Source organism: Corvus kubaryi, unplaced genomic scaffold (genome assembly GCF_017639235.1).
Source record: "Corvus kubaryi isolate FWS band 111438036 unplaced genomic scaffold, C.kubaryi_AGA036_p1.0 split2-37374, whole genome shotgun sequence".
NCBI lineage: Eukaryota > Metazoa > Chordata > Aves > Passeriformes > Corvidae > Corvus > Corvus kubaryi.
The window spans coordinates 6,790,110-6,816,361 of record NW_024582082.1 but is presented as its reverse complement, the minus strand read 5'-3'; the positions used below and the strand labels follow the sequence as shown (position 1 = coordinate 6,816,361).

The 26,252-nt window shown below is 43.4% G+C and overlaps 1 protein-coding gene across 4 annotated transcripts in view; it reads left to right on the top strand.

Moving 5' to 3' along the window:
* FNIP1 (folliculin interacting protein 1) overlaps positions 1 to 26,252 on the top strand; it is a 65,127-nt gene that overhangs the window by 29,834 nt on the left and 9,041 nt on the right. For 3 of the 4 annotated variants that reach the window (XM_042014663.1, XM_042014665.1, XM_042014664.1), the window contains exons 3-13: positions 6,102 to 6,245; positions 10,478 to 10,578; positions 10,830 to 10,904; positions 11,399 to 11,490; positions 13,968 to 14,051; positions 15,025 to 15,096; positions 15,921 to 16,056; positions 16,581 to 16,782; positions 17,177 to 17,262; positions 23,349 to 23,495; positions 25,410 to 25,579. In XM_042014663.1, coding sequence (XP_041870597.1) covers positions 6,102 to 6,245; positions 10,478 to 10,578; positions 10,830 to 10,904; positions 11,399 to 11,490; positions 13,968 to 14,051; positions 15,025 to 15,096; positions 15,921 to 16,056; positions 16,581 to 16,782; positions 17,177 to 17,262; positions 23,349 to 23,495; positions 25,410 to 25,579 — 1,309 coding nt within the window. The remainder of the gene's footprint in view (positions 1 to 6,101; positions 6,246 to 10,477; positions 10,579 to 10,829; positions 10,905 to 11,398; positions 11,491 to 13,967; positions 14,052 to 15,024; positions 15,097 to 15,920; positions 16,057 to 16,580; positions 16,783 to 17,176; positions 17,263 to 23,348; positions 23,496 to 25,409; positions 25,580 to 26,252) is intronic. The other variant, XM_042014666.1, reaches the window with a different exon arrangement.

Below are 26,252 nucleotides of genomic sequence, written 5' to 3'. Positions count from 1 at the left end.
CATTTGAATTCTGTAAGGGAAGCTATGGTCATAAAATTTAAGGAGCATCAGAGAAAACCTTTCCAGACACAGCTGTTTCAAGAAATAAAACAGTAAGCTCTGGCTTTTTGATCAGTGAAAACTGCTGAGTTTGTGCTTACACTGAGCTGGGGCCTAATTGGTAAAGCATTAGTAGATTCATCTTATCCGCCAGGGAAATGTGGCTATAACACAAATAAGCACCTTGTATTTTCATTGGATATTAAGTCAGCCTCTTCATGCCTTCAGTAAAGATAAATATTAAGGAGAAGAATTTGGGGAGGGTTTTGCACAGTGGGACACTGAAGGCAGTCAGGAGTTTGCAGAATGACCATTACAATATTTTAATTGCTCCGGAGAAGTCATGATTTCCCTGGTCTTGCTAGAGTTAAACTTGGCGAGGGAAGCTGAGCAGCAGTCTCAGAGGGCTGGCTGCTATTCCCAACACTGGGAATGTTGGCCCAAGGCTGTGCCAGGCGGAGATCCGCCTCAGGCAGCTGCGGGCACTTTGCATGTGGGAGGCAGAGAGATCCCCTTTGTGAGTCCTATACCTTTTTTGGTGCTAAGCAGGAGAGGTCCTTCCCCAGATTTCCAGGGGATGGGCTACTGATCTTCTGGGTTCTGGAAGCAGAGGGGAAAGGCTGCTGCCTCCTGAGCATCAGAAAACTGTGTGTCTAAGTTCTGCTGGGGTATCCCAGAAGAGAGTGGCTGCCCCTTCCAACCCTGTGGCACTAGGTCATGAGCAAATGCATCAAAACAGACATTTGCACATTGAATGTACCAGGGCAGCATGTGGTATGAAGAAGAGGCATTATTGGTGCCTTTACTGAACAGCCTCTGTCCATGCCCAAGCATCCACATCCCTTGGATTTCTGGGTATCAAAGAACTTCCATGGGCAAGCTTGTGGGTTTGAGCCACTGCCTCCTCTAGGCAGCTATTTTTTTCATTCCTCATAGCAGTAAGTGTCTCATTTCTAATCAGACTCTGTTACTTGATGTGCAAGTAGATAGTGTTACAACCTATGACTGGTTTTTGCTGTTGGACTCTTTCCTGTGCTGGTCTGCTCCTTTTGCTCTGACACCTCCTCTCCTGCTCTCTGCCACCAGCCCCACTCTCCTCCCTGTGCTGTGGGCTATACTGAGTTCCCGAGCCAGGAGCTGTGTGTGAACACAGGTGTGCTCCTCAAAAAGCTGTGGTACCAGGCCTGCTTTGAATTTCAAATAAGCACAACAAGCAGCCCTTTTTCCTCCTTAAGGTGCAGCAGCCAGGTGGCCCAGCCAGTGCTGGGCTGTCAGCCTTGGCTCTGCCTTTCCCTGTGCTTGGCTTCCCAACCTTGACTCAGCTCATGCTAAGGCTGGCTTGTGTTTTACTGTGCGGTGCAGGAGTTATGTCCCCATAACTGCCAGTGTGCAAAGGCCAGCTGAAGTATGAGGAGTTCGTCTCCAAGGGCTGGTAATTGATTGGGATAAGGATGCCCCAGGAATGGTGCCACGAGGGAGGAGTGGGGAGTAAAGTTAAGAAGAAGCTGAAAAGGGGAACCTTGGATCATGGCTTCCCTTGGAGCAGGAAAAGTGAGTTCAGGGACAGGGATTAACTGTCTCATTTTACTGCTCATTTTCCTTTTTGTGTTGTCCAATGGGGATTTATGGCAAGACAGTGGTTAACATTGGGGATCTGGCTGGAGAGAGATGCTGATGGACATACAAGAGCTAAAAGATTTCCTAAATCTAAAGATCAGCCTAGAGGAAAGTTTGAAGTCCAGGGAGGAAGAAGGGGTGTCAACGGACCGTGAGGAAGAGAAGGGAGGAAAAAAAGGAAGGACCCAAACTGCACTGTGCTGAGCAGAGATACAAAGTCTGGTCATATGGGAGGAAAGGGGGAAAGACAAGGAATCAGAGAAGGGCAGTAACTTGTTGCCAGGACCCAGAGGCAGAAGAAGGTTTTCAGAAGTAGTGTTTGTTTTGGTTTTCAGAAGAAATGAAAGAGAGGCCTGGGATGCAGAATTTGAGATGTAGAGGTGCAATAGTGGACTTCAGTTTGGAGAATGGAAAGTTCACTTCTTCCACTAGTTGTCTTTATCTTTGGAATAATTTCACTAAAAGGTCATATGATATTTGATCTCCTTCAGCGGCAATTTCTTTTACTCTGAATGTCATATTTATCCCAAAGCAGAGAAATGGCATGCTGTTTGAAACAAGCCAGGATTAGCCACGTGTTCTAATGTACTTCAGCACTGGATAAATGCTGAACAGCAAATTGCTTTGAGGGATTAGTAATTGGATAGTGAGCCTTTTGCTTTTAGGTGAGTTGTGTGAAATGGAGACTCTGGATGCTGTCTGGCTCTCAGGACAGGTTTCCAGTGAGCCAAGCTGAGCAGATGGATAAAGCTGTAAGCACAGAGATCAAGTCCCCCTTCTTAGCTCTGCTTATTCTAAACAGACATGGAAAAATACTAGTGGAGTGGGGGAGCGCGGGGTTGTCTTGACTTTCACTGACCTCTGAGTAATAGAGGAACTTGACAACTCTAGAAATAAAGGGAGATTGCAGCACTTGGCAGCTGCATTTTAAGAAAGATATCTGGATTTTTACATGGGCACTTGAAGGGGAGAAATGAGTGCCTACTCAGGTTACTCCCATGTCTTAGGTGGATACATACATTTCATTGCATATACAGACCAACTCATATTAATACAGCAAAAGAGTTCATTTACCTGTTTTGAATTTTTTTTTTCTGGAAAAACCTGTTTTGAAAATGAGGAACAGAGCTCTTGAGGAGTAGCAACTTTGCTTGGAAATAGAGATTTCTCTATCACTGCCACCACAGTGGTATTTGAGCACCTGCTGTTGCACAGAGGTAAAAAAGAGTAAAGCATACTATGACATTTCTCTTCCCTTCTGTCACTCACTCCCAGCCCTAATACACCTATACAAAGTCTGATTTAGTTCAACACACCAGACTCCTTTCAACTTTCTTGTTATCCTCAGAGTAAAACCTGCCCAACAGAAATTCCTCTTACTATTCACAGCACTGGGCATGTTTTTCCCACTTGCTGAGGAGAATAGAGACCTTGTGTCAAAGAGTTAAAAGTCTGCTGACAGATGTGGAGAAAAGAGACTCCAGAAGAGGAACCGAGGAAGAAAACTACTTCGAACCCTGTCATACTATAAAGACATTTTACTCTAAGTTTTCTTCAGAACTACCTGATATGTCTCCAAGACTTTCAGCAAACGATGACCTCTAATGTCAGAACTGGGGCTGCCGGAAGTCTTTGGAGCTGGGTGGTATCTGCAGTGAACTGGCAGGGAGAGAACAGAGTGTGGCCCCAGCAGGGAGAGCAGTGTGGTGGCCAGGAGCGGAGCTGCCTGTGGCATCCTTCCAGCAGATGTTCTGCTCTCCAGAAAAAACGGGCATTTCAGAGCACTCCAGCACTACCCTGCCCAGGGATTGGATTTGATGCAACTGTGTCTAATTGGGAAGAAAGTTCACAGCTTTGAAACTTTCTCTTGTACAGTTCTTAAATAATTAGGTTACTTTTTTATTTTTGGAAAGCTGGCTTGAATATCTTTGGAATATTATATGGAATGCAAGTAATCCTACTCCTTTGATGCATAACATCTTGAGATTTGTTGCACTTAAAATTTCATTGCCATTTGGAGGCTGAAATTGCAGAGGAGAGGGTCCCTGCAAGTTCTTGATCTCATTGTCCAACAAGTTCTTCTTAAACACATACTAAGTTTGTGAAAGAGCAAACACCAAAATTCATCAGTGATCTGCATTTTAGGAGGGATTTACTGTTCACAGGGTTCTAAAAAGTGGGAGCTGAAAGATCCTGACCTCATTTAAAGATTTGTTGCAGGAGTTTTGGTTCATTAAACACCACTGCACAGACCAAACAACCATTTTCCTGTTTGCTATTTAACTTAGGCAACTGTTACTTCAAGTTACCAACCCCCCCAGTGCATCTGGGTAAAGCTGCTGTGCAGAAAAATGCAGTGATAATGAGAAGAAATTATTTAACAGTAATTAATTTGCAAAGTCAGCCCATTCTTTTTAATGCACAGAATTTTATTTTCTGTTGTAAAGTCAGTAAATGCATTTCTACAGTCTCAAGGAAGCTTAGTTGTAATTGTAACATTTTAGAAGGAACTTTCAACATCTGATGGAAAATGCAAGCTGAAATGTGGTTTGCCTGCAAAAGCTGCTGTAACCCTGTGGATTGTATGTGGTTTTATCACATGATGCTTGCCTAGCCTAGAACATTGTTGTTTGTGTCAGAGATAAAATGCAATTCTAGTCCATGAGTTCCTACTGAAGTCATATGATGATCATTCACATGTTCCAGCCATTGTGCGCTGTGCTCAAGCCACAGATCCTCAGTAGCCATTAGCCAATCTACGTATTGCAGGATTTCAACAAGCTCCTGTCGAAAGGAGAGGATACTGCTGTGTGCCAGGAAAGCACAGGGCTGGGGGAAAGTGAACACTTCCCTCCCCTCTGCCACAGAATTACTCATTTCTCTGCACATTTTTCCTTGGGGCTTTCTGTGGCAGCAGCTCTCAGGGAGCAGCACTGCAGGCTGCCATGTGGGACTTTATAATCCTGGCCATTTTCTGCTGCTTTGCTAAACCTCACCCACAGTTAGGGCCAAATTTAAGTCACCTGTCCCTAAAAAAGTAACCTGGACAGCCTAGGACAGAGACATGGGACTCCCATCCCTCCACAGAAGGAAGGCCAGTCATCTTTTTGTACAGTTATTGCTGATTATTGAGCAATCATGGAGTTACTAATGTGTGTCTTGGCTATTTCACACTTTTCTTTATGCCTTTTCCTTAAAGGTTGAGACATGCTCATGTTTTTGAATGAAGGGGAAGCTCGTGGCAGGGAGCCGTGAGTCCAGAGATGAAGATGTGGCATACAACAGCACTTCTGTATTCCCATCTATCCCTTGAATCTTGCTTTCAGCTGGATTTGCTTCCAGCTTGCTCTTACTGGTTTGCTAATTGTGTAGGAAAGGGTAATTAAGGAAGTCTTAGGGCAGAGTTAGTGTGGAATTTTGAGCAGTGTAGACTATTTCTGTCTCCTAGTGCTGCCTACCAGCAGATGTAAATAATGCCAACCTTATGTGGGTGTGCTGAAGTGTAACGAGTGTGTGAAAAATACGTTGAGATCTTTAGGTGAAGAGGGTTGGCAGTGCCATTGCTGGTGTAAACAGCATTAACTTGATGGATGCTGATTCTGCTCAGGATGCTGGGATTCGCAAGGTGAATCACAAATGTTTTTAAATAGTGAGTGAAACCTAGTGAAGCATCTCCCATGCCAGTGATTGATAATTCTCTCTGTGTGGAGTGGACACGGATCCTGCCCATCCTGTTCATCAGTTCCAGCTTCATCTGGGCCCTCTAAACTCTCTTCTCTGCTGTGCTTTCTGTCTGAATCTCTATTAGAATTTACCTTTTGGATTCTCCATAATTTTGTGAAACTTCTCTGGCTTCTCTATAACACTGTGTTTTTCAGCTTTGTCCATTTTCAGCCTCACAATTTCCTCATACAGAAAATGTAAGCCTCTGTGCCGCTCTTCAGAAAGACTAGGGGGCTTAGACACAGCTAGGGAGAGATCTGTGAAAAACAGGATCTTTTCTCTCCACTTGCCCTTGTAACATGAATCTCCTGAATTGTGTTATTCTTGCTTGATAATTTATGGCGAGCTGCTCCTTCCTTTGTGCTGCTCACACTCCTGTGTCATCTCCACTCTGGTAGGCACAGGAGTAAGGTGGGCATTGCCATCCTTCCTTTAAATGCTTTGGTACCATCCTCTTTCCTAATCCTGGGTCTAAAATAGTCTGCTTAGGAAGATGGAGTTGGAGTGACCTGTTGGCTCTTGGCTAATTGGAAGTAAAAGAGCTCAGCTTTCCTTTGAACACCCAGGCTGCAAGAGATATGGGTATATATTCTACTACCTGTTTCCTGGGGCATGAGCCTTTCAGCTGTTAAATATCTTACCTAAACAGGTAAGTACAATGATGCTGACAGTGATTTCAGGTCATGGGTCTTAGTGTGTCACGTGTGTTGTCTTTATTTCAGAAACTCTGCAGTGATGCTCAAGTGAGAGTTTTTGGGAAGTGTTGCCAACTAAAGCCTGGAGGAGACAGCTCTTCTTCCTTGGATAGTTCAATCAATTCATCCTCCTCATTCTCTGATCCAAAAGAGCAATGCCCAAAATACCAGGTGAGTCACTTTTTTTTTTTTCCTAACGCATGTCAAATACTAACAGCAGGTGAGGTACGACTGTTTTAAAATGCTTGAAATGAGAGGCTGGTGGTGGAGAGCAGTTTTCAGTCAGAACCAAAACTTTGGTTGTGACTTAGGAATGTTTAATGCTGTAGCTTTGGGTACTGTCAAGTCTAAAACCAACCAGCTGGTTCTCTCGGGATGTGTCTTGAATGGCAGAGATTTCTCCATGGCATTTGTTCCATCTTGTGACCCGGGTGATAACACTCATTCAATGTGATGAGACTTGACACAAGTATCTTAGCTTGTTGTAGGTGAAGTAGTTTATTTTACCTTATTGTCAAATGCCAGGGAAATAACAGGGAGACACATTGTCTGTAGGGATAGTCTGTGTAACAGCTTTAAAACAAGGGATTCAGTGCACTTGAGTTCCATTTTATGTAAGAGATTTTGGCCATGAGAGTAGCTAGAGTCATCTGACACAGTTATATTTTTGTCATCTCTCCTTTCATGGATCACAAGTGTTTTATATTGAGCCACCTTAAAATAGAACTAAGCCCTTCTACTCTTTGTAATGAAGTAATAGTGTTTTTGAGGGAAGCTGGTATCTCCACAGCCTGCTCTGGAGTACAATACTACTGATGTCTTAATGTCCCGTAGAGAGAAATGAAGAACCTTCCAGTGCTGACTTACCTACTGTCATGTCAACTCCTGCTATATTTGGCAAGCTGTGGATTCTTGTTTTCTCTTTCTCATCACACTCTTTTCCACAGCTTGGGTAAGGTGGCTGAAGATCTGTTTTCCGTTCCTCCCTTCCTGGCAGGGCATTTAACTGCGGTTATGAAAGGAAGAGACGTTTCTGTCAAGCCGCTCCCTTCCAGCACAAAGCAGCCTCCTTTGTGCAATGTGTGCCCAAGGAAAACCATGCTCCCCACTACCCAGAAACTGTCTCTCCTCCAGAGTAGGCTCTATGCAAACAATGCTCAATGTTATTAAAGAAAATAAATTTTAGTGTTCAGCATGAGTGTGTATTTTAAAGCTGTGGAAAGTTTTCCCTTTGAAGTCCTCATTTCCTCACGTATATCACTCACTCAAAGTCTTACTGAGTTGAACTGAAAGGACACGTGGCAACGTGACTGTGACACACACTTTCAGCTGAAGTTGGTCTTCCAAAGCATATTTGTTGTAAACTATCTACTGCATTCATCAGACTCCTTCCAGGCTTCCCCAGCAAGTGAGCAGAGAGACAAAATACAAGAATTATTTAATGTGCAATAAAATTTAGTATCGGGTATGCAGAAGGGCCAAAGTAAGTTTGTCCAGACTTCGCTCAGCCTGCCATTTCCTATGTTCTGACTTCTGTGTCTGTAACCTCAGGTTACTTATTGGATTTGCAGTATTTACAGGTTCTTCTGTCTGTTTTTTTTATAAGGCTATAAAATGGAAGTTCGAATAATACAATACTATGGGATTTTAAAAATACTTCTTACGGTTTCTTGTTTAAATACACTTTGATTATATATGAGCAACTTTAATTGCAAGGTGAAATACAGAGGTTTTATTCCTGGCTTCCATTTTTGTAATTATGTCCCATATTTAACATTTATTTCTTTTTCTTTACATTTTTAATTTACAGATACTTAGTTATTGACAGGACAATATGTACAGTAAGGGGAGTATTAAATGTTGTAAATATATTCAGAAATGTAATTTCCAAATCATGCAAATGTTACTACCTCTAATATGCTACTGTGCAATCACAAACACTTGTGGGTATTTTATGATCTGTTTTTATGGGAGCTCTAAACTGTGACCTGGGGAGCTGGTTTGCTTCCAGGCTGTCAGTGCTGCACGTTGTGCCCGTTTTGCCAGATGCTCCTTGGCTACTTTTTGTTTGAGTTTTTAATATTTAACCCCTTTCCGCAGTTGATTGCACTCTGTTTTGGTCTTGGGTGACCTGTATTTTGCAGCATTAGAGGCCCAAACAGTTGAGCTGTAACAGTGTTCCATACTAAATGCATTAAATATGTGTCTTTGGTTATGCATGGTAAAATGTTAAGTGTACATGAAATGCCAGGCTGAACAGGCCATGGGCTCATCTTATCATGCTCTTTGCTTTCAGCAGGGCTTGTCTGTCTTTCAGAGGAAAGGGAAACCCCTATAATTAAATTTGCAAGCAGCTGATTTTCACTTTAATTTGGTTGTCTGACAAAGAAAATCAATACTTTAAGATAAAGTATTTTTACTGAGCTTTAGAATTATATTTTCACAACAGCAGAAGGCTGAAATCAAAACCCACCATCAAGGGCTTGACATTTAATCAGAATTGTGTCCTTCATTTGGAGATCTGCAACAGATTTAAAAACAACAATCACAGCGTGAGGCTGTAGTAATTTGCAGTGTTCCTAATGATTTTGTGATGCTGGCAAACCTGTTATTTCCTGGACCCATTAACATCTGTGTTGAGATTTCCTTGGAGCTGCTGGTCATACTGACTGCTTTTAAATTCTAGTTTTTGCAGTACTGCCTACAGTGCGCCTGGGCAGTGGGATATCCTGGGAGGCAGAGACGGAAATTTCACTGAGGCCCAGCTAATGATCAGCTTTTGCCCTGTCATTGAACACTTACAAACCTTGCAATTGTACCCTCATTTTTACAGTTGTGGTTGCTGCTTTCAGTCATCCCCTCTCCTTGCAGGGGTAGGAGATTTCAGAGGTTAAAACTATGGCTGTTAAAAGTATGATCAGCTTAATTGAGAGTGCTTGACAAGAGCTAAACATTGAGGTGTTGTAAGTGTGTTGCCTTTTGGCTGATGAGCACTTGCTTGTTCCTGCCCTTGTTCTGCAGGCTGGTGTGAGCAGAAACACTGAGTGGGATGTTCACAGCCCTCCTTGCTCCTGGTAGGGGTCTGTGGTGGGGACACCCTGTCTTCGGTTGTGCTCCAGGCTCATTGTCTGGCACTGGCACAGGTTGCCCAGAGAAGCTGTGGCTGCCCCGTCCCTGGAAATGTTCAGGGCCAGGCTGGAGAGGTTTTGGAGCAACCTGGGATAGTGGACGGTGTCCCTGCCCATGGCAGGGGGTGGAACTGAATGAGCTTTAAGGTCCCTTCCAACCCAAATCATTCTGTCATTCTGTATTCCAGTCCTGTGTAGAATATATGATTGTTCAGGATACTGGTTGTTCAGAGCTTGGATAAGGAATATGGAGATGCACTGAACATCTTCCAGCAGGGTTGTTTCTGTGAGTGGTTTTAGGGATCTTTTAGAAGGATTACTCCAAGGAATTGAGTGATTACATTCTATCGCACACCTTGAAGGAAATGTGTTGCTCTCTTGCACAGCGCCAAACTTCTCACCTGAGAACTGGCTGAGCTCTGTTAAGTGAGTGATCACCGCATTTTAAATTATTCAGGGCAGGGTGCAAGTGGAGACGCAGCACTAATACTCTGCTGGCCTAGAGGTGAAACAGCCCTGGACAAAGGGACAATAATCACAGTCATTGAAAATACACAAATTAGAGATCTGTCAGTTGAGCAGTTGTCTCCAGTTGACTGCCCTGAGTAATTTTTTAATTTTAGGGTTTTGTTTGCAGAATTTGACCTAGTCTGTGATGTAGCATAGTTATATTGCTTCTTGGTATTTAGCCTGTGTGCCTTACTCCTGCTGTGCCTTAGCTCCTGCTACCAGAGAAGCAGGAATTGCACCACTTTAGCCTGGCATCATGATGCTGCAGCTCTTTCCTGGTGCCATCACAGAAGCACCAGGGAAAGATTCATCCCATATAAAATAGCATCCATGGATAAGTTATGAATCAGTCTTTGTCAAGTACACATTGGTCCAGTTAGGCTCCTCTGACATCTCCGGTGAACTGGTGATCCTTCTTGTCAAGCAGGGACATGGTTTAGGCTTAATTCAGTAAGGTGTGTTAACACATTCTTTAAACTTTAGTCCCTTGGCTCAGTGCGGTTGAAATCTGCTTCCCCTCACCTAGATGCGTTTGGTTTCTTGCATGGTTTTAGTGGTTGAGCTCACAGCCAGTGTGAAGATCACTTTCTCTGTTAGCATTTCTTGATTAAACTGTTCAACTTAGCATGTTCAACAGTGTTCTGGCAAGATATTTTGCATATTTATATTTTAAATAAGGAATATTTTCTCACTTGTATGTTGCCTTAATAGAAGCGTGCCTCTAAAATGCTTAAAACCAAATGTTGGCGGGTTTGTTTTTTGCAGGGTTCTCGGTGCTCCTCAGATGCCAACATGCTTGGAGAGATGATGTTTGGCTCTGTGGCCATGAGCTACAAGGGCTCCACATTGAAAATTCATCAGATCCGGTAAGATTAACTTTTTGCTGCTGGTGTTTTCAGAAGACTCACTCCTTAGCGCTGATAAATAATGAATTGAATGGCACAAGTGCAGAGTAAAATGGATTTCTGTGTTTGCTTTAAAGTCAGTCTGATGTCATTTTTGAAATAAAAGGCTATTATGTCGTGTTAAGGTTAATAAAATCTGGAGGGCTGAGAAATGGAAGGCAAAGCCTGTCTTAGCAGTATTTCTGACTGACGTCTTCCCTCCTGTCCCCCAGCTCCCCTCCCCAGCTCATGCTCAGCAAGGTGTTCACAGCTCGCACGGGAAGCAGCATCTACGGCAGTCTGAACACGTGAGTCCACTACGTTTTGTAGCTATTGCACAGAAGTAGATGAATGTAAGAACACACAGGACTTTTTTTGGACCCTCCAGATTCTTTCTCTAAAAAAATAACTCCTTGCTACATCCTGTCAGTAATGTCCTCACCCTGACCTCACGGTTATCTTTACCTTAGTTGGTACTAAGGGAATGAATGAACTGTTGCTTCCATGCTGATATGGTGAAGCTTGATATTGTAAGGTACAAAAGTACCTACCTGCAACCTGGGGAATTCAGTCCAAGATGAAGAAAAAGGTGTTACAAAAATATATGGCTTCAGAGGGTTCCATGTTTAGTTTTCTGTTATTAAGTGACCCACCTGAGGACGTGGCTTAGGCTATGAAAGCTTTTTCTAGTGGAAGCCTGTGTTCTTACCTTGTCTGTTCCATTTTAGCTGTAATGCATGAGCACTCTATTCTATTGAACTGCAAATCACTGGTGTTGTTATATGTTTCATGTTTGTTATAGGCTGCAGGACAGTCTTGAGTTCATTAATCAAGACAGCAATACATTGAAGCCTGACCACAGTACAATTATGAATGGACTTCTTGGGAATATAGGTAATTGCAAACAGATTTTATTTGCTGATATCTTTAATTGAATAATCATAGATTATAGAATATGCAAATCTTTTAAATAGAATCAAATTTTTTAAAAGCTAAAGATGTAACAGAAAATTAATGCTGATGGAGCTTGGGGGAGAATAAGTGTTAGCAGTCATTCAGTCTACACTGCTGCATATGTGTATATGAAATACGTAATAGAAATATTTAGATATACTTAAGTTCAAATACAGAAAATGTTGGAAAATATCATTCTGTAGAAATTCCTGAACAGCATATCTCGGATCAGGCAGGATGGATTCTGCCTGGCTCAGTTCCCCGGTTTTATTTTCGTTAATAATTCTCTTTCTCCTCTGTACTCTGCCCTCCTGAGCCTGTCCTGTATGAGTCTCAGTTAACCTTGCACAGCTGTGCTGGAGCTTTGGATCAGATTAGACCGAATATCTTTTTGTTCTCTCCTCTGGCTGACCATGGGAGCTAAGCAGTCTTGAGAAACCATCTGGCATCCTTGGTTCTCAGCTTCCCTGGAAGAGCTGTGGGTGGAGGCTCCATTAATGTTAGATAACAAAGGTCTTGGCTTTTCCTCTTGGCAACAGTTGAGCTGATAGTAAAGATACTGGACTTCAATGCTTGGTTGTCCAGTGTAGCACCCTGATCCTTGGGTCTACAGCACGTCCTCCCTTTCCCTTCATTTTGACTGTTGACTTTCCAAGCAAATGTCTGTTGTAATAAGGGGCTTCTTTTCACAATTGCTTTCCAGGGTATTGCTGTATGTAAAATATGCTTTTATAGGGTTGGAAGTAAGGAGTATATTTGATGACTGTGTTACTTTTAAATGGGTTTCTGACTTTGCTGTGGTCCTAGATCTTGGGGGTGTTTACTGCTTTCCTTCACATTGACTTTGGTAAGACTGTGCCCAAGCATGGGCTTAAGTGCTTCTCAGGCTCATGAGCTGTATACCTCATTAAAATAATTCGCAGTAGTCCATTTATAAGGGAAGCCAATTAAGGTTGTAAGAACCTATTATCTGTTAAAGGCTTCCTGAATTCACTGAGTCAGAAAAGTTAAAAAGACGGCATTTTTCTTAATATTTAGTAGTCCTTTCAGACTTCAGTTGTGATTTTTCGCAGTGAATGAGGTGCCTGATCTAAGAGAGAGAAGATCACTTTATCTACTGTTAGGCTTTGCTGTGGTTTGTGCCTGGCAGAAGTTTGCTGTATCATTAGAGTGATCTAAACTGCAAGTTCCAGTTCAGATAACGCAGCTCTTAGACATGGAGTGATTCCGGTGTAGCCAGTGCCACCTGTTCACCTGTGTCCAGCTCGGAGGTGATTCTGGTGACTGCCCTAAGAACTGACCAGGAGGTGTGGCCACCTTGGGGCAAGGGTATGTGGCAAGAGGCACAAGGTTGCCTGCAAGAAGAGGATGCTGAAGTTTTCTTTGTGATTGAGCTGCACAAGTTTTCTACAGTATTTGTTTATAGTTCCCATTTTAGCACAGAGGGAACCCTGGGTAAAGTAGGGAGAGGAGTTAATCTGTAACTGCAGCATTTCTAACAACTGTGCTCAGCAGCAGAGATTGCTCCTGACTCACCTGTGACAGGAGGAGGGTCTATGTGTTTTGGTCGGGAACTATTTACAAGGTGCTTTTTTTAGATGTGCTGGTTAAAAAAAAACAAAGCAACCCTATTCATGTGTTCCCTTTAATGAATGGAGTTCTAAGAGAATGGAAGGGAGTTTTGAGGTGCAGCCTTCGTGTTTTGTATAATCAGAAAACTTTGAGTGAGCATTGGCTTAAAATTTAGGAGAGTGACTGGCAGTTAACTCTTTAAAAATACTGATGTGTTTTTTCTGTCTCTGTGTACAGTAAATACACTGTTTCCCTTGTATTTATATAATCCAGTATTACTTTTAAAATGAACTGCTGAGACTGCTAACATTTATTTTCTGTATGATCATTTCACTCAACTTATGTACTGACTATTCTCAGAACTACTTCAGCCTATGATTTTCTGTTGGTTCTACTAAGATGAATTCCTGCCTGCTTTCTCCCCCTTCCTCCTTCTTCTCTTCAGAACCAGTGTTCCCAGCTGCCCCACCAGTGTGGACGTTAAAACAAATATTATACTCTGTGATGAATCTCCTGTTTGTGGTCAAGTTAGGCTTTGAGCCTGCATAAATTAATCATTTTTCAACCTTAAAATAAAAAAAAAAGCCCTTTTGAGAAACCCCATCCTTGTATAGGAGACAGTGGAAAGCTGGGTCTATTATTTTAATCTATAAATACTGTATAGTCCAACTGTGGGACTCATCCTCACATCAGCGTTCTGATAAAGCCTGAGAGCTATTCTCCTGCGTGTGTTACTCTGCATTTATGTTGGCTCAAACCTTCTCCCTGCCCTGGCCCCCTCCCTATGGACTGTTCTGCTTTACTAACCTCATTCTCTGACGTGTATTTTACGTTTTGCCATGTAGGTCTTTCCCAGCTTTGCAGCCCCAGGCGGGCATTCTCAGAGCAAGGTCCGCTCCGCCTCATCCGGAGCGCCTCTTTCTTTGCAGGTTTGCTGTGTGCTGTGTGCTGTGCTGTGGGGCTAGTCTAGCTGGGGTGACAAACTGTGTGGATTTGTAGTTTAGCCCTGCAAATAAGATCTTATATTTAAAAAAAAAAATGGACAGTGGTGTTTGGTCCCTTGCCTTTCTGGATACATTCTTGAAATCCCCAGAGGATAGCAGGCATTTCATAGTCCTCTTTGGGATTGTCTGTGTTGTTTTGTTTTGGAAACTTAAATATTTAAATATGGGATTAATATTTATGGGAATAATATTTCACAATGGTGTCAAGCTATTTTGATCTGGATTGGTTTCAACCAAAATGTAAAAATTAAAGCTAAATTAGATTCATTCAAAATGGACATTTCTTGCTTTTAGTGGCTGGATCTTATTTCCATGGCTGAGTAGCTTTATTTCACATACATATTTGTAAAATATATCACATTTAAAGACTGTTGAGCCTGACGCACCTTTGATCTTGTGTACACGCAGACTGTGAATCTGGACAGCTTACAGCTTAGTTGAACAACCGCTGCTCACAACTTAAAAGTATTAATTTATTCGAGACAGCATTGAAAATTCTTTTAAAAATGCATATATAATACCTGAGAAAGCTGGTATAGGAATGAAGTTGTGTTTATTATGAGTTTTGGTGGGTTTTTGCCTAAAAACTGAGTACTACAAATGTGACCAACATCCTCTGGGTATAATTAAAATTTTATTGAAAATTATCTGTGTAAAGAAACAAAGTCCTTGTTTTAGTTTGCACTAAAATAGGTGTATGGACTTGAGAAAAACACATACAGGCTTCTCAGATAAGTGTTTTGGTTGTTCAGCTAAGCAGCCTTTCTTGGTGATGGCCTTGTGCAGTGCTGTTGATCTGAATTAATGAGCATGTTTTTGTTTCATTAATTACACAGAGATCTGCAAACAAGAAAGGAACTGTATATTCCCCTGCTAATTGGTATTCTTTGTTTTACAGTTCATAGCAACCCTATGGATATGCCTGGGAGGGAGCAGAATGAGGACAGAGACAGCGGTATTGCAAGATCTGGTAATGGCAGTTCCGTGTGTTTACCCTGTAAACTCCAAAAATATTCAGTAATACTTGTCACTGGGATCTCTGCACATCATGAAGTAGTGCTGAAATGGGATTGTTCTGGTTTGTTCTATGTGACATTAGTGACACCTCTCTGTACCTGCCTAGATGGTGCAGGTGTCAAGGGTGTGCATTGGGCACCTCACAGTCACCTGACAGTAGTGCCTTCTATTAAAGCAAGCTGCAAATAAGCAAGGCAGATTAAATATTCAAATGAGCTTGCAGCATTTCTAAATTATACTTGCTGTCATCTCCTTTCCAAATCCAGGAGGCCAGGTTGGATGGGGCTTGGAGCAACCTGGTCTAGTGGAAGGTGCCCGTGCCAAATCCATGGCAGGGTTTGGAATGAGATTTCAGATTCTGTGATCCTATGATGGTAATGTTAATACAGAAATTTGCCTCAACAGCATCCCTTTCTTCCCTCCTAAGTCAGGATGTTGGACACTTGGGTTAGGATTGGAAAGGCTGTTAAAGGATGTGATCAACATTACTCCTTTCCACAAGGAGTTTATTTCCCGATACTCAGGTTGCTGAGCAACGTGCAGCCTGTGCATTGCCTGTTACATAAATCAGCAGGACTGTCCCACCCTTGTGGTGCTTGTATGGTTTGTTAATGTCATTATAAGCTGGTTATTTTTATATTAGAAACACAGATAAGTAAAAGAGAAGGCACTTGAGAAGCAACACCAGTATATCTTGAGGGGCTTTGTTTAGTTGCTGGTGTTATATTCCAAATGCTCTTTCTTCTGGAGAGATTTTTGTTCCTCTTGTTCTTGCAGCATCTCTTAGCAGTCTGCTCATCACTCCGTTTCCCTCTCCGGGCTCCTCGCTTAACAAGAGCTGTGCCAGCAGCTACCAGCGGCGTTGGCGTCGCAGCCAGACAACCAGCTTGGAGAACGGGGTCTTCCCTCGATGGTGAGCTGGGGATTGAAATGCTGCTTGCTGCCCGTACGCTGTTATCAGCTTGATTTTGCTCTTGCATATGTACGTCTGCTCTTGCTGATGCTTTCGGTGGGGTATTTACAGAGGTGTAAGTCAGGCTGATCTCTTTTAGTCTCTGTTTTTCTCATGGCATTCATTGTTTTTTCACTAACTGGAAAGCCTTCAGCAACATGTAAATCTGTAGGCTGTATTTTTGAGGATTAGAAGCCCTAAAATCCTACTCAAAACACAAATTCTTGGCAGGGATGGGAAAATACCATATTCTGATCCTACAAGCACTTTGAATCTGGTTTCAGACTTTTGTGATTGCAGGATCAATTAATAGTTGTTTGTAAAGAATCACAAAGGGGTTGTTATCAAAGATGATGATTTGACAACGCATGCAAGCAAAAGGTATTTGTTGAAGTTATATGTTCAAGAACGGAATTACACAGGAAACCAAGGTACAACTTTAAGCAGTGGATTACATTAACTTTCCCTTTTGTTCATGCTCCAAGGTCCATGGATGAAAGCTTCAACTTGTCAGATGACAGCTCTGGTCCAAACCCAGGAATTGTTAGGAAGAAAAAGATAGCAATTGGGGTTATTTTTTCACTCTCAAGAGATGAAGATGAAAACAACAAATTTAATGAGTTCTTCTTCTCACACTTTCCTCTTTTTGAGAGTCACATGAACAAACTGAAGAGTGCAATAGAACAGGTAAACACAGCTGCTTTGCCTTCCTGCACTTGTACAGGGCTCTATGTCCTCTCAGCCCTGTCAGATTAATTTCTAACTCCTGTTGCTAGTTACAAAAGTGGGATCAACTTGATGTTGGGTGTGGGAATTGCATCACTGCAGTTAAAACTTTGACCCCTTTTATGCATTAAATGGTGAAAAGCACAAAAGAAGCAGAAGCTGCAAGTGTGCCTCACCGGTCTTCCCTCAGATAGGAAAGTTGGCACTTGTACCAACTTGTAATTTTTTTATCACTTAAAAAAATTATTTGCATGACCAGTTGAACGAGAGATAAAGTCAAACACATGACTTGGTTTTCCATTTTCTGTGCTTCTGTAGCTCTGTGTTACTTATCTGTTTAATGATTGTTTTCAAGGCCATGAAAGTGAGTCGGAGATCAGCTGATGCCAGCCAGCGGAGTTTGGCATATAACAGAATTGTGGATGCCCTAAATGAGTTCAGGTGAGCCATGTGTTTCCTGCCTTTCCTGTCTCTTTCTTCAAAAGCACTTGAGCCTGATTTAGAAGGATAAGTAACTTAAAATGTCTAAAGTCTTTTGCAAAAGTTAGTACAGCAAAAGACTGGTGATACCAAGCCATTCTAATGTGTCTGAGTTTTTGTATTTTGCCAAGTGTGTGTGTCCATCAGTCCCGTGTGAACAGGACAAATGTTCACGGTTTTCTGTGCTTTAGGTGATAACAAAGCTCTCAGTGACCTCTTAAATGGTCTTTTTTGGTCCGTCGAGAGGGTGAAAAGCATTGCAAAGCCCTGTTAGGGAAATCCTCCTCTAGTCTGTGTTGTCCTGATGTGTGAGCAAAGCTGTGCTCTAAAGGCGTTTCAGAAAAACAGCTAGGACGAGGGAGAGCTGTCTTTTCCCACAGTAAAATGCAGCGCTGTAATCTCTGGCTATTGGTACCTGCAGAGCCTCTCTGTTCAACAGTTATTACACAAAGTAACACAGATAAGCACATCCCTGGCATTTAGCTGTATTTTCTTTCCATAGCTGAAGTCATGGGGAGGGAGTTAAGATGAAATCTGTCTGTTTTGAGTGATTCATCTCCTCTCAGATGGGAGTGGCAGGGTGCTTCCTTTTACAATCACTGCAGAGCTACTTTTTAGAGACATTATTGAAGACAGTGCTCTGATGTTATAAAATGAAATTCCTGACATCAGGATGTATTTTACTGAACAAAGAAGGATCCTGAGGGCTCATTTATTTTTCTACAATTCCACTTCCTACCTGAATGCCATGGATTAGGCAGCACTGCAGGATGAAGGCACAGTATATTTTTAATTTTTTTAGAAGCTCACCTCCAGGCAGTCACAAGGAAAGGCAGAGGACACGTCCTGTAGGGACAGGAGGCAGGAAGGAGGGAGCACGTGGGCCTGCAATGAAAGGTGGATGGGATAAGCTGTGCCAAGAGTGGGAGCAGAGGGAGCTTATGACTGCTGGGAGCCACTGATCCTGCCCAGGGGCCTGAGATGAGTTCAGCAACTTGGAGCAGCCATGATGATTCCTCCACTTGCACAGCTCTGCTTTGCCTCTCCTCCCAGGTCTCTCCTTGAGCCATTTCTCTGCCTTCCCACTCTCTGCTAGCACCAACTCCCCAGCTGTTTTCCAAACCTTCCCCCCCAGAACATTCTCCCCTCAAGATATACTTAGCAGACTTTGCCCGTTCTCCTTTGTCCTTCCAAGTTAAATAGTTCCAGAGGGCTGGGGATGGGCACCTGTCCTGAAAACACAGGCCAAATCCCCTGTGCTGACTTTTCCTCCTGGAGGGATGCTCAGCAGTGCTGAGCTGGGATGGGGTGAGGAAGGCTGCTGTGGCCAGGCTGAGAAAGAAAGCACTGTCCCAGCGGACATGGACAGACTGCCACTCACTGCACACCAGGAGCTGGGATCATTCCCATGACATGGCCACTGCATAATGAGCACTGGGAGCATGTGTCTAACCACCAGTTGTATGCAGAGGTTTCCACGGTGATATAAATATTGCTCTTTAGTAGTGTAATGAAGTAAATTTAATCCAGTTTAATTTCATATAAATTAATTTGCTGGGGGAGCAGCCTTTGGCAATTTTGGGTTTTGTTGGGGTTTTTAAGGGGTTGCATTCAGAGGTGGGCGACAGTCTAGGCAGGGTCCTTGTGCCCCTGTGACATGCAAGAGCATGTGTCATCCTCATTTCTGTGACATACAAGACCCCCTTGCTTTTCAAAGCAATGCAGGATGTGTCTGGTAAGAAGAGAGAGGTATATTTAACTACCAAAGGCTGGATGCAAAGATGCTTTGGCACAGGTTCAGCAAACCCATTTAGGACACTATTATCTCTTTAGGTGTCTGCTTTCCCACTGAAGTCATGGGGAAGTCAGGAGCCAAGTCCTTTGGTGAACCTGAGCCTTGTGTTGATTCCTGTCCTCTTAGCAAATTGTGCTGGAGGGAAGAAGGGTGCTGACTTCAGTGGGTTGGTGATTCCAAAATGTAATCCTGTTGGTGGTTTAACTCGTTGCAGTCTGGTTGGTTTTAAGGAGAATGGTTTTTTGTTTATTTTTCTTTAAACCCCCCAGATTTTCAGAGGTACTCAGGAGTAGCTGATGTGCAGTCGTCTGGTGATCAGAATAACCTCAGATCACTAGGCATGGGGGATGTGTTGCCCTGCTGATCAGAGAAGGGAGCATGTCACCCTAGAGTCCCCCTCTTCAGGGAAGGGGCTGTGGCTGTATGTCGCTTTACTGCTTGCAAAAAGGGAGCTGGGTCAGCAGGCATTTACCTGCTGGCAGTGAAGAGGGAGAAGAGAAGACAGCAAAACAGAGCCTTCCTTTGCTCTTTTTGTCTTATCTGGGAAAAAACAAAGCTGCCTTCTCTGGAAGGCCCAGGCTGCTTCTGAAAATGGAGGCTATAGATAAATTTGCCATCTACTTGGTACCCAGCTCCAGGCCTACCTTCGCATCATTAGTCACTTTACAGCAATTTTTAATATTCTAGAGCACTGATGAGTTTAGCTATTAACACTTGACTTAGAGACTTAGAACTCTCTGTGGATGTCAGCTGTGCAGACACATGACTTATAAAATAAGCTACTGTATTTGCATAAACATTTCAGCTCCCCTGGTCCCTGAGGCCAACACAGCACATTGATAACACAGATTATGCATCTGACTAATACCTGTGTGGGACAAACACAGGCTGGCAAGGAAACACTGATCACAGGGCCTGGGGAAATACCTCTCTGCTCTCTGGCAGACAGATTTGATCCTATTTTCTGCCAGTAATTTTTAAGCAGCTTATGCTGCTGTGAATTGACTGGTGCGTTGTGCTCAGTGGTGCCAGCATGGGCACTGAGTTGTGGGGGAGCCTCGCTCCTGCATTCCCTGCAGTGGGGATTGCCTTTGTTTTGTTGTTCTTTTTTAAGGAAAATTCATCTTTGGAAGGAAGGAATGAGGATAGGGAACAAATGCATGTGAATTAAGCTTTATAAACCACTGATTTTTTCTTTCTTTGCCATTATGTTGTGGCTCCTAAATAACAGAGCAGCACTGGGGGCACAGTGCTGAGGGTTAGTGTGTTTTCCTTGGGGAGGAAGTGGGCTGCAGCAGGATGCTCTCATCCGTGAGGAGCTGTCTGGCTCGTTTGGTTTGTACCAGGGAAAGATGTCTTGGACTGGTACTGAAATCCAGGCCAAAGGCCTGATGTGGGGTGTATGTGGGTGAGGGTGAAGCAGGGAGCAGCCATGCCATGGTGTCTGTGGGAGCAGGGCTGCTCACCTTAGTGTTACCTGTGCCCGCAGGGCAGGCAGACCCCAGAGGGACTGGGGAGGGGTTTGCTCAGGGCTTCCTTTTCACTTGGCCGGGCTGGGCTTCATTGGCTCTCAAACCCTGTGAGATGTGAAGGTTTTTCCTGAAGGGCTCCTCTGGCACCTGTGCTCGATGCTGCATTGCTGGGGCCAAGGTGTGTGGAAGCTCCAGGCTGGAGTTCAGCCTCCCAGAGGCTTTTCCAAATAGAAATCAATTTAAATGTACTGGAACCCTCAAAAGAGCAGTCTCTCATTAACTGAGTTTTCCCTTACATGCTGGTGTGCATGTGTGTGGGGAGGGAGAGGAGGGGGTACTGCTGCAGATGGCCGAGAGGAGAGGGGCCAATTGGGTTTTTAATGGTTGTTATTTTTAAAATCCAGTTAACTTCCCTGTAGTGTTTGAGGGTGTCTTGGTGTTGGTTTTTCGTTTTGTTTTCGTTTTTGCCCTTTGCTATCTGGCAGGAGAGTGCTTCCCTGAGTGTTTGCAGTGGGAAGCAGTTAATCCTTGCCCTTGGTCTCTGTGCCATTGCTGCCTGTGCTGGCATGGAGGGTTCCCTGCACTGCAGTCACATGCCTGCTGGCCACTGGCCAGGGCAATCTGATCTGGCTCGGAGGAAACACTATCAGCTGCAGATGCAGCCAGGGTTACCAGAATAGTAAATAACGAATCACAAGACTCGGGCTATCTTTTCAACGAAAACAAGTATTTTAATATGTTGGTTTTGGTATCGACGTACTTTCTTTTTTCAAAACAGCCGAGCTGCAAGAGGCTTGGCTTGGGTTAGTTTGCATAGGAAGGAGAAATAAGCTGTATTTTACGTTAAGTTGTGCTGTTTATCTTCAGCTTCTCAGGTCAGCTGTGTCCGGGAGGTGTAAATTCTCACACTTGTTTTGAGCTTTGAAACTCCTTGAGTTTGAGGTGCCTGGACTTGAGGTTTCTTCTTTTTTTGGGCATCTTTAACATGCACTCCAGTTAATGGGCTGTGAACAGAAAGCTTTCCCCTAGTAATACCCCCCCTAGTCCCAGCTTGCCCCCTGCAGAGGAATGAAATCCCAGTGACCCAAGACTGCTGTGCTGCTGGAGACCCTCCGGTGCCCCAGAGGCAGTCCCAGTTACCCTGGCTGTGTGCCCCACTCGTGTCTAGGCGGCAGGACTGTTGTGCCCAGATCTGTCACCAGGCTGGGCTTTCCTCCCAGGACAGGACCAGCAGCAGAGGGTAACACTGAGCAGCTGCTGAGGCTCCTCCAAAGTGACCCAGCAGACAGCAAAGCCTCTGGGGGCTGGGGAGTATAGAGGTAACTCAGCTGTCCCTCTCTCCAGCACTCTTGACTCTTTTGTGGTGCTCTCATCATGCTTCTGGCAGTGGAGGATTTGAAGGTCTAACCTTTGAGGAAGACAGGGTTGATTCTGACTACTGTGAGCACAGAGAATGGATTTTGTATTTGATGAAAACTGGTAGAAAAAGTTAGGCAGAGAATGCCACTGCCCCCTCACCTCCTTCCTTCTGGAGCAGCGCTGGTGACCTCAGTCACCTTTGCTGCCCTTTGGAGAGCTGCTCTGGGGTTCTTGTCACCACCGAGCTACTTCTGTGCCCAGTAACTGCAGTAACTAAGGGGTGACTCCCTCCTCCCTGGGGAGCCCCTGCACCAGGGCGGGATGTGCTGTGCTCCTGCTGCCATGCAGCTCTCACTTCCTGGCAGTTTCACTTTAAACACTAAACCACGGAAGATTTGGCAGCTGCTGCTCCATTGTGTTTGTCTGCTTGGCGTGCACAGCTTTGCTTCTGAAAGTGTCCATAAATTTTGATACCACAATATCCAGAGAAGATCTTTATAAATCAGGGGTGGTGCTAGGGATAATGGGATAATGTATATCTTTGCCTTTTAAAACAAAAATACTTTGTCTAGAAAAACTAGTGCATTAGGCGGGGAGAAACCTAAATTGATCAGTCATTTCCCATGTCCTTTTGGGTTTTTTCAGGCTTACATTTTTACTGTGTTAAAAATACAGCTTCCCATAGTGTCATAATGTCGGCTTTGTACTTAAAACTAAACTATAACTTGTTTATATTTTAGAGGAGTTTAGCAGTAATCTGAGGGATTTTAATCTGGTATTTTACTGCAGAGCCAATTTTTAATCATACATTTACTGTCCTCTGTAGAGTCAAAAAGGATGTAGTGAGTATGTAATAGGTATAGCCACAGGGTGACTTTGCCTCTCATAACTCTCTAAACCTAAAGATGTGAGCTGGTTCCCTGCTCTACACATCCACACTTGGGTGGGTTTGGCCTGGAGATACACCAAGTTTTCAAAGCAAGGAGGAAGTTAAGGTATTTTTATGAGTCAGATACATATAATCTTGTCCTAGTCATAAATAAAGCAGAAGTTTGTTTTAAATGAAATGGAGAACAAGCAGGGAGATACCAGCAAGAAGAAATCATCCATTCCTTCTGCATTCAGAGCAGGGCAGATCTTGACTTGTGACAGGGAGTGTTGCTGTGTTTGGGATCAGGTCAGATGGATGCAGGAGGAACCTGTGAGGTTCAGCTCTCCAAGGTGAAGGGTGAATTTGTACTACTTAATGAACAACACGGTTTGGATAATGGTTGCTGAGAGAAATTTTTTTCTGATACAAATGATAGCTGGATCTAAATGTTGCACAGAATTCTTTTTGGTTGAGATTTCTGCTTTGTTTTGTTTTGTTGTTTGTTTGTTTGTTTTCTGTTTATCCTGGATTTTTTGATTTTGTTTTCTAGAACAACTATTTGCAATCTCTACACAATGCCACGGATTGGGGAGCCTGTCTGGCTCACCATGATGTCGGGGACACCAGAGAAGAACCAGCTATGCCATCGCTTCATGAAGGAGTTCACTTTCTTGATAGAAAATGCTTCTAAAAACCAGTATGGTGGATTTTAGTTTCTGAATTACATATGTGATTGTGCGTTTTTATTTCAAACAAATTTTCAAATCAGTTGTTAAAATCCTGGTAATCAAAGAATCAAAAGGCCATACATAAATACCTTCTTTTTGAAACAAGTAAGAAATAATCTCATTAAATTCCTGCTTCCCCACAATCCTCTAAATCTTGGTAGAGGCTGAACATCTGTAACATGTCCATAGGAAGTGTGTGATGGGTGTGGATGTCTGGAAGGGGTGAAGATACCTTACAAAATACCTTTCAGAATCAGTTATCATATGACGAGCAGGATTAGACATTCAGGAAGAGCTGTGTCTGTAATACTGTCAGACCACAAAGTGCTCTCAAACCTTGTCATTTTAAAATGCCACTAAAGAACTGCTGTGCTCATTAGTGCTCACTCACCTCTCTGGCCTCAGGCCCCAGCTGTGAGCAGCAGATGCTGAAAACTGAGAAAGAAAGTTCCTGGTAAACTGGGGAGAATCTGATAAATTTACTCTTTTGTCAACACTTCATCACCTTTTCCCAAGGCATGAGTAGGGGAAGTTTTTAAAGGGTTTGTCTCCACTGAAGTCCTAAAAGGAGCACAAAAGTAGTTTGGATGGGAATGGCACTAACAGATCAGCTGTTTGCTCAGGGGCACTGCTCCCTGCAGGATGGGAAGGGACTGCCACTCCCATCCTCCAGCTCTGCCACCACCTTTGTCATCTCTTCTCTCCCCAAATGGGAAGGTGACAGTGGTCACTGTGGTCCACCTGCTCCTGCCCCAGTGCAATGGGAGAAACCACAGGGAGTTGTGAGGGGTTCAAATGTATTTTCTTAAGATCAGTTCCTGCTTCAGTGGAGGCTTTTTTCTGGGATTGTCTCCTTTGATCCCTGCCATTCCGAGTCCTGTACATCTCGGTTACATTTAAATAGTCGTTTATTTGGGCTTGTTTTCTTTATTTTAAATAGAGTAAGATTTCAAGTGATGGAAACGAGAAAAATTAAGCCCTGTATCCTTCCCAATCTAGTTTTAAGTCTCCTCATTTGGCTTTCTCTAGTTATGAAGGCTGCATGGGAGCTGTAGGGTTCCTGATGCTTGTAAATTATTCAAATAACATTATTTTGAGGCATTTGACTATTTTCCTCCCCATACATGAGCCACTGTGGCCACCAGCGCCATGTGTTGGCATGTGGAGCCTCCTGGGCCGTGCTCCTGCCAGGAAAACTGACTGGGAAAACTCCACAGAGCAGAAACCATGCTCTATCATTGCAGTAAATCAGATAGTTAATGTTTTTCAGGAAGGTTTTTTCACCTTAATTGCTTAGCCGGAGAAAACCGTTTTGCCAGCATAAGAACACAGCTTCTCTGGCTGAGCTACAGAACTTTGGGCAGGAGGGTTATTTTTGAAAAGGAGCAGCCATATGTGCTGAAATTGCACAATAGTTAGGTGAAAGAACACAGCACCCAGCTATTTTACAGGTTTGGTAGCAGTAGTTTCCCTTCTCATCCATAGTCACAAGTCTTAAGGGTTTGGGATCTCCTTGGAGTACAGGGGCCACACAGTACTCTCTTATAGTGAATGAAATGAATTGGTTTTGAGATATTTTACAACATAAAACTTGCAAAATAGGAAGTCTCATAATTATTGCCAAACAGAGGAACTGAGATGCCACTACGTTAAAATATTTCATTTTACTTCAAATATGTGTTCTAAAAAAGAGCTTTTCCAGGGTGGGAGGGAGGGCCACCCTTTCTCTCCCCAAAGAACCAAGACCGAAGGGATGATCTCTGCTGATTTTGTCAGGCTGTTTCTTTAATCCTTGATCCATATAGACTAGAGCTGCTGTCAGTTTAACATCTTGAATGTGTATCTGGAAAAAAACCCAAACATGTTGAACATTTTGCTTTCAGGTTTTTACCAGCTTTGCTGACTGCAGTGCTGACTAACCACTTGGCCTGGGTCCCCACTGTCATGCCTAATGGCCAGCCACCCATAAGAATCTTCCTGGAGAAGCATTCTTCCCAGAGCGTGGACATGCTGGCCAAAACTCATCCCTACAACCCACTGTGGGCACAGCTCGGTATGTGGCAAACACCTCCAAACCACCCAGCAGCTTTCCATAAATGGGAATGCGTGAGGTGGGGTTTTTGATGCTTGTTACTCCCCTCCCAGGTTATTTATTTTTTAATACTAAATGAGACAAAAGTGTGTTTCAAGCTTAGAAGTGGTCACTGTATTATTTTATGCTCTAAGTCTTTAAGGCATTATCCATTATAAAATGTTAGCCAAAAAGTAAAGCCCTCTTTAGTCATCTACGCTGGGTCCCTTAAGGTTACCTGCCCTGGTGCTGGTGGAGGATTCCAGGCCTCCTTTGGTCCTCCTCCTATAAGGAAAATCTGCTTTTATTTTTTGGGATACCACTATCACTAAACCTCATTCTGGAATGAGAAAATCAAGAAAATCCATCTTTTGATCAGAAGTGAACATACTTTTAGTACAATGGAGTGATGCAGAACAGGAAGTCATAGGTTGGCAACCCCGAGGGAAGGTCTCAAAGCCCAGTTAGTGGTGTAGCTGGTCACACTGTCTGATAGTTGCCCAGTAGAGAAGAGTGGGTGAGGTCAAACTGTCCTGCTCTGCACACATACACACTCTCACAGAATTTGTTTAGGGAAGGGAAGGTTTTGCAAGGTTGTCCTATTCTTGTACAGGTAGGACTTGCCAGGGAGTTGGCAAGGAAACTTGATTTCAGA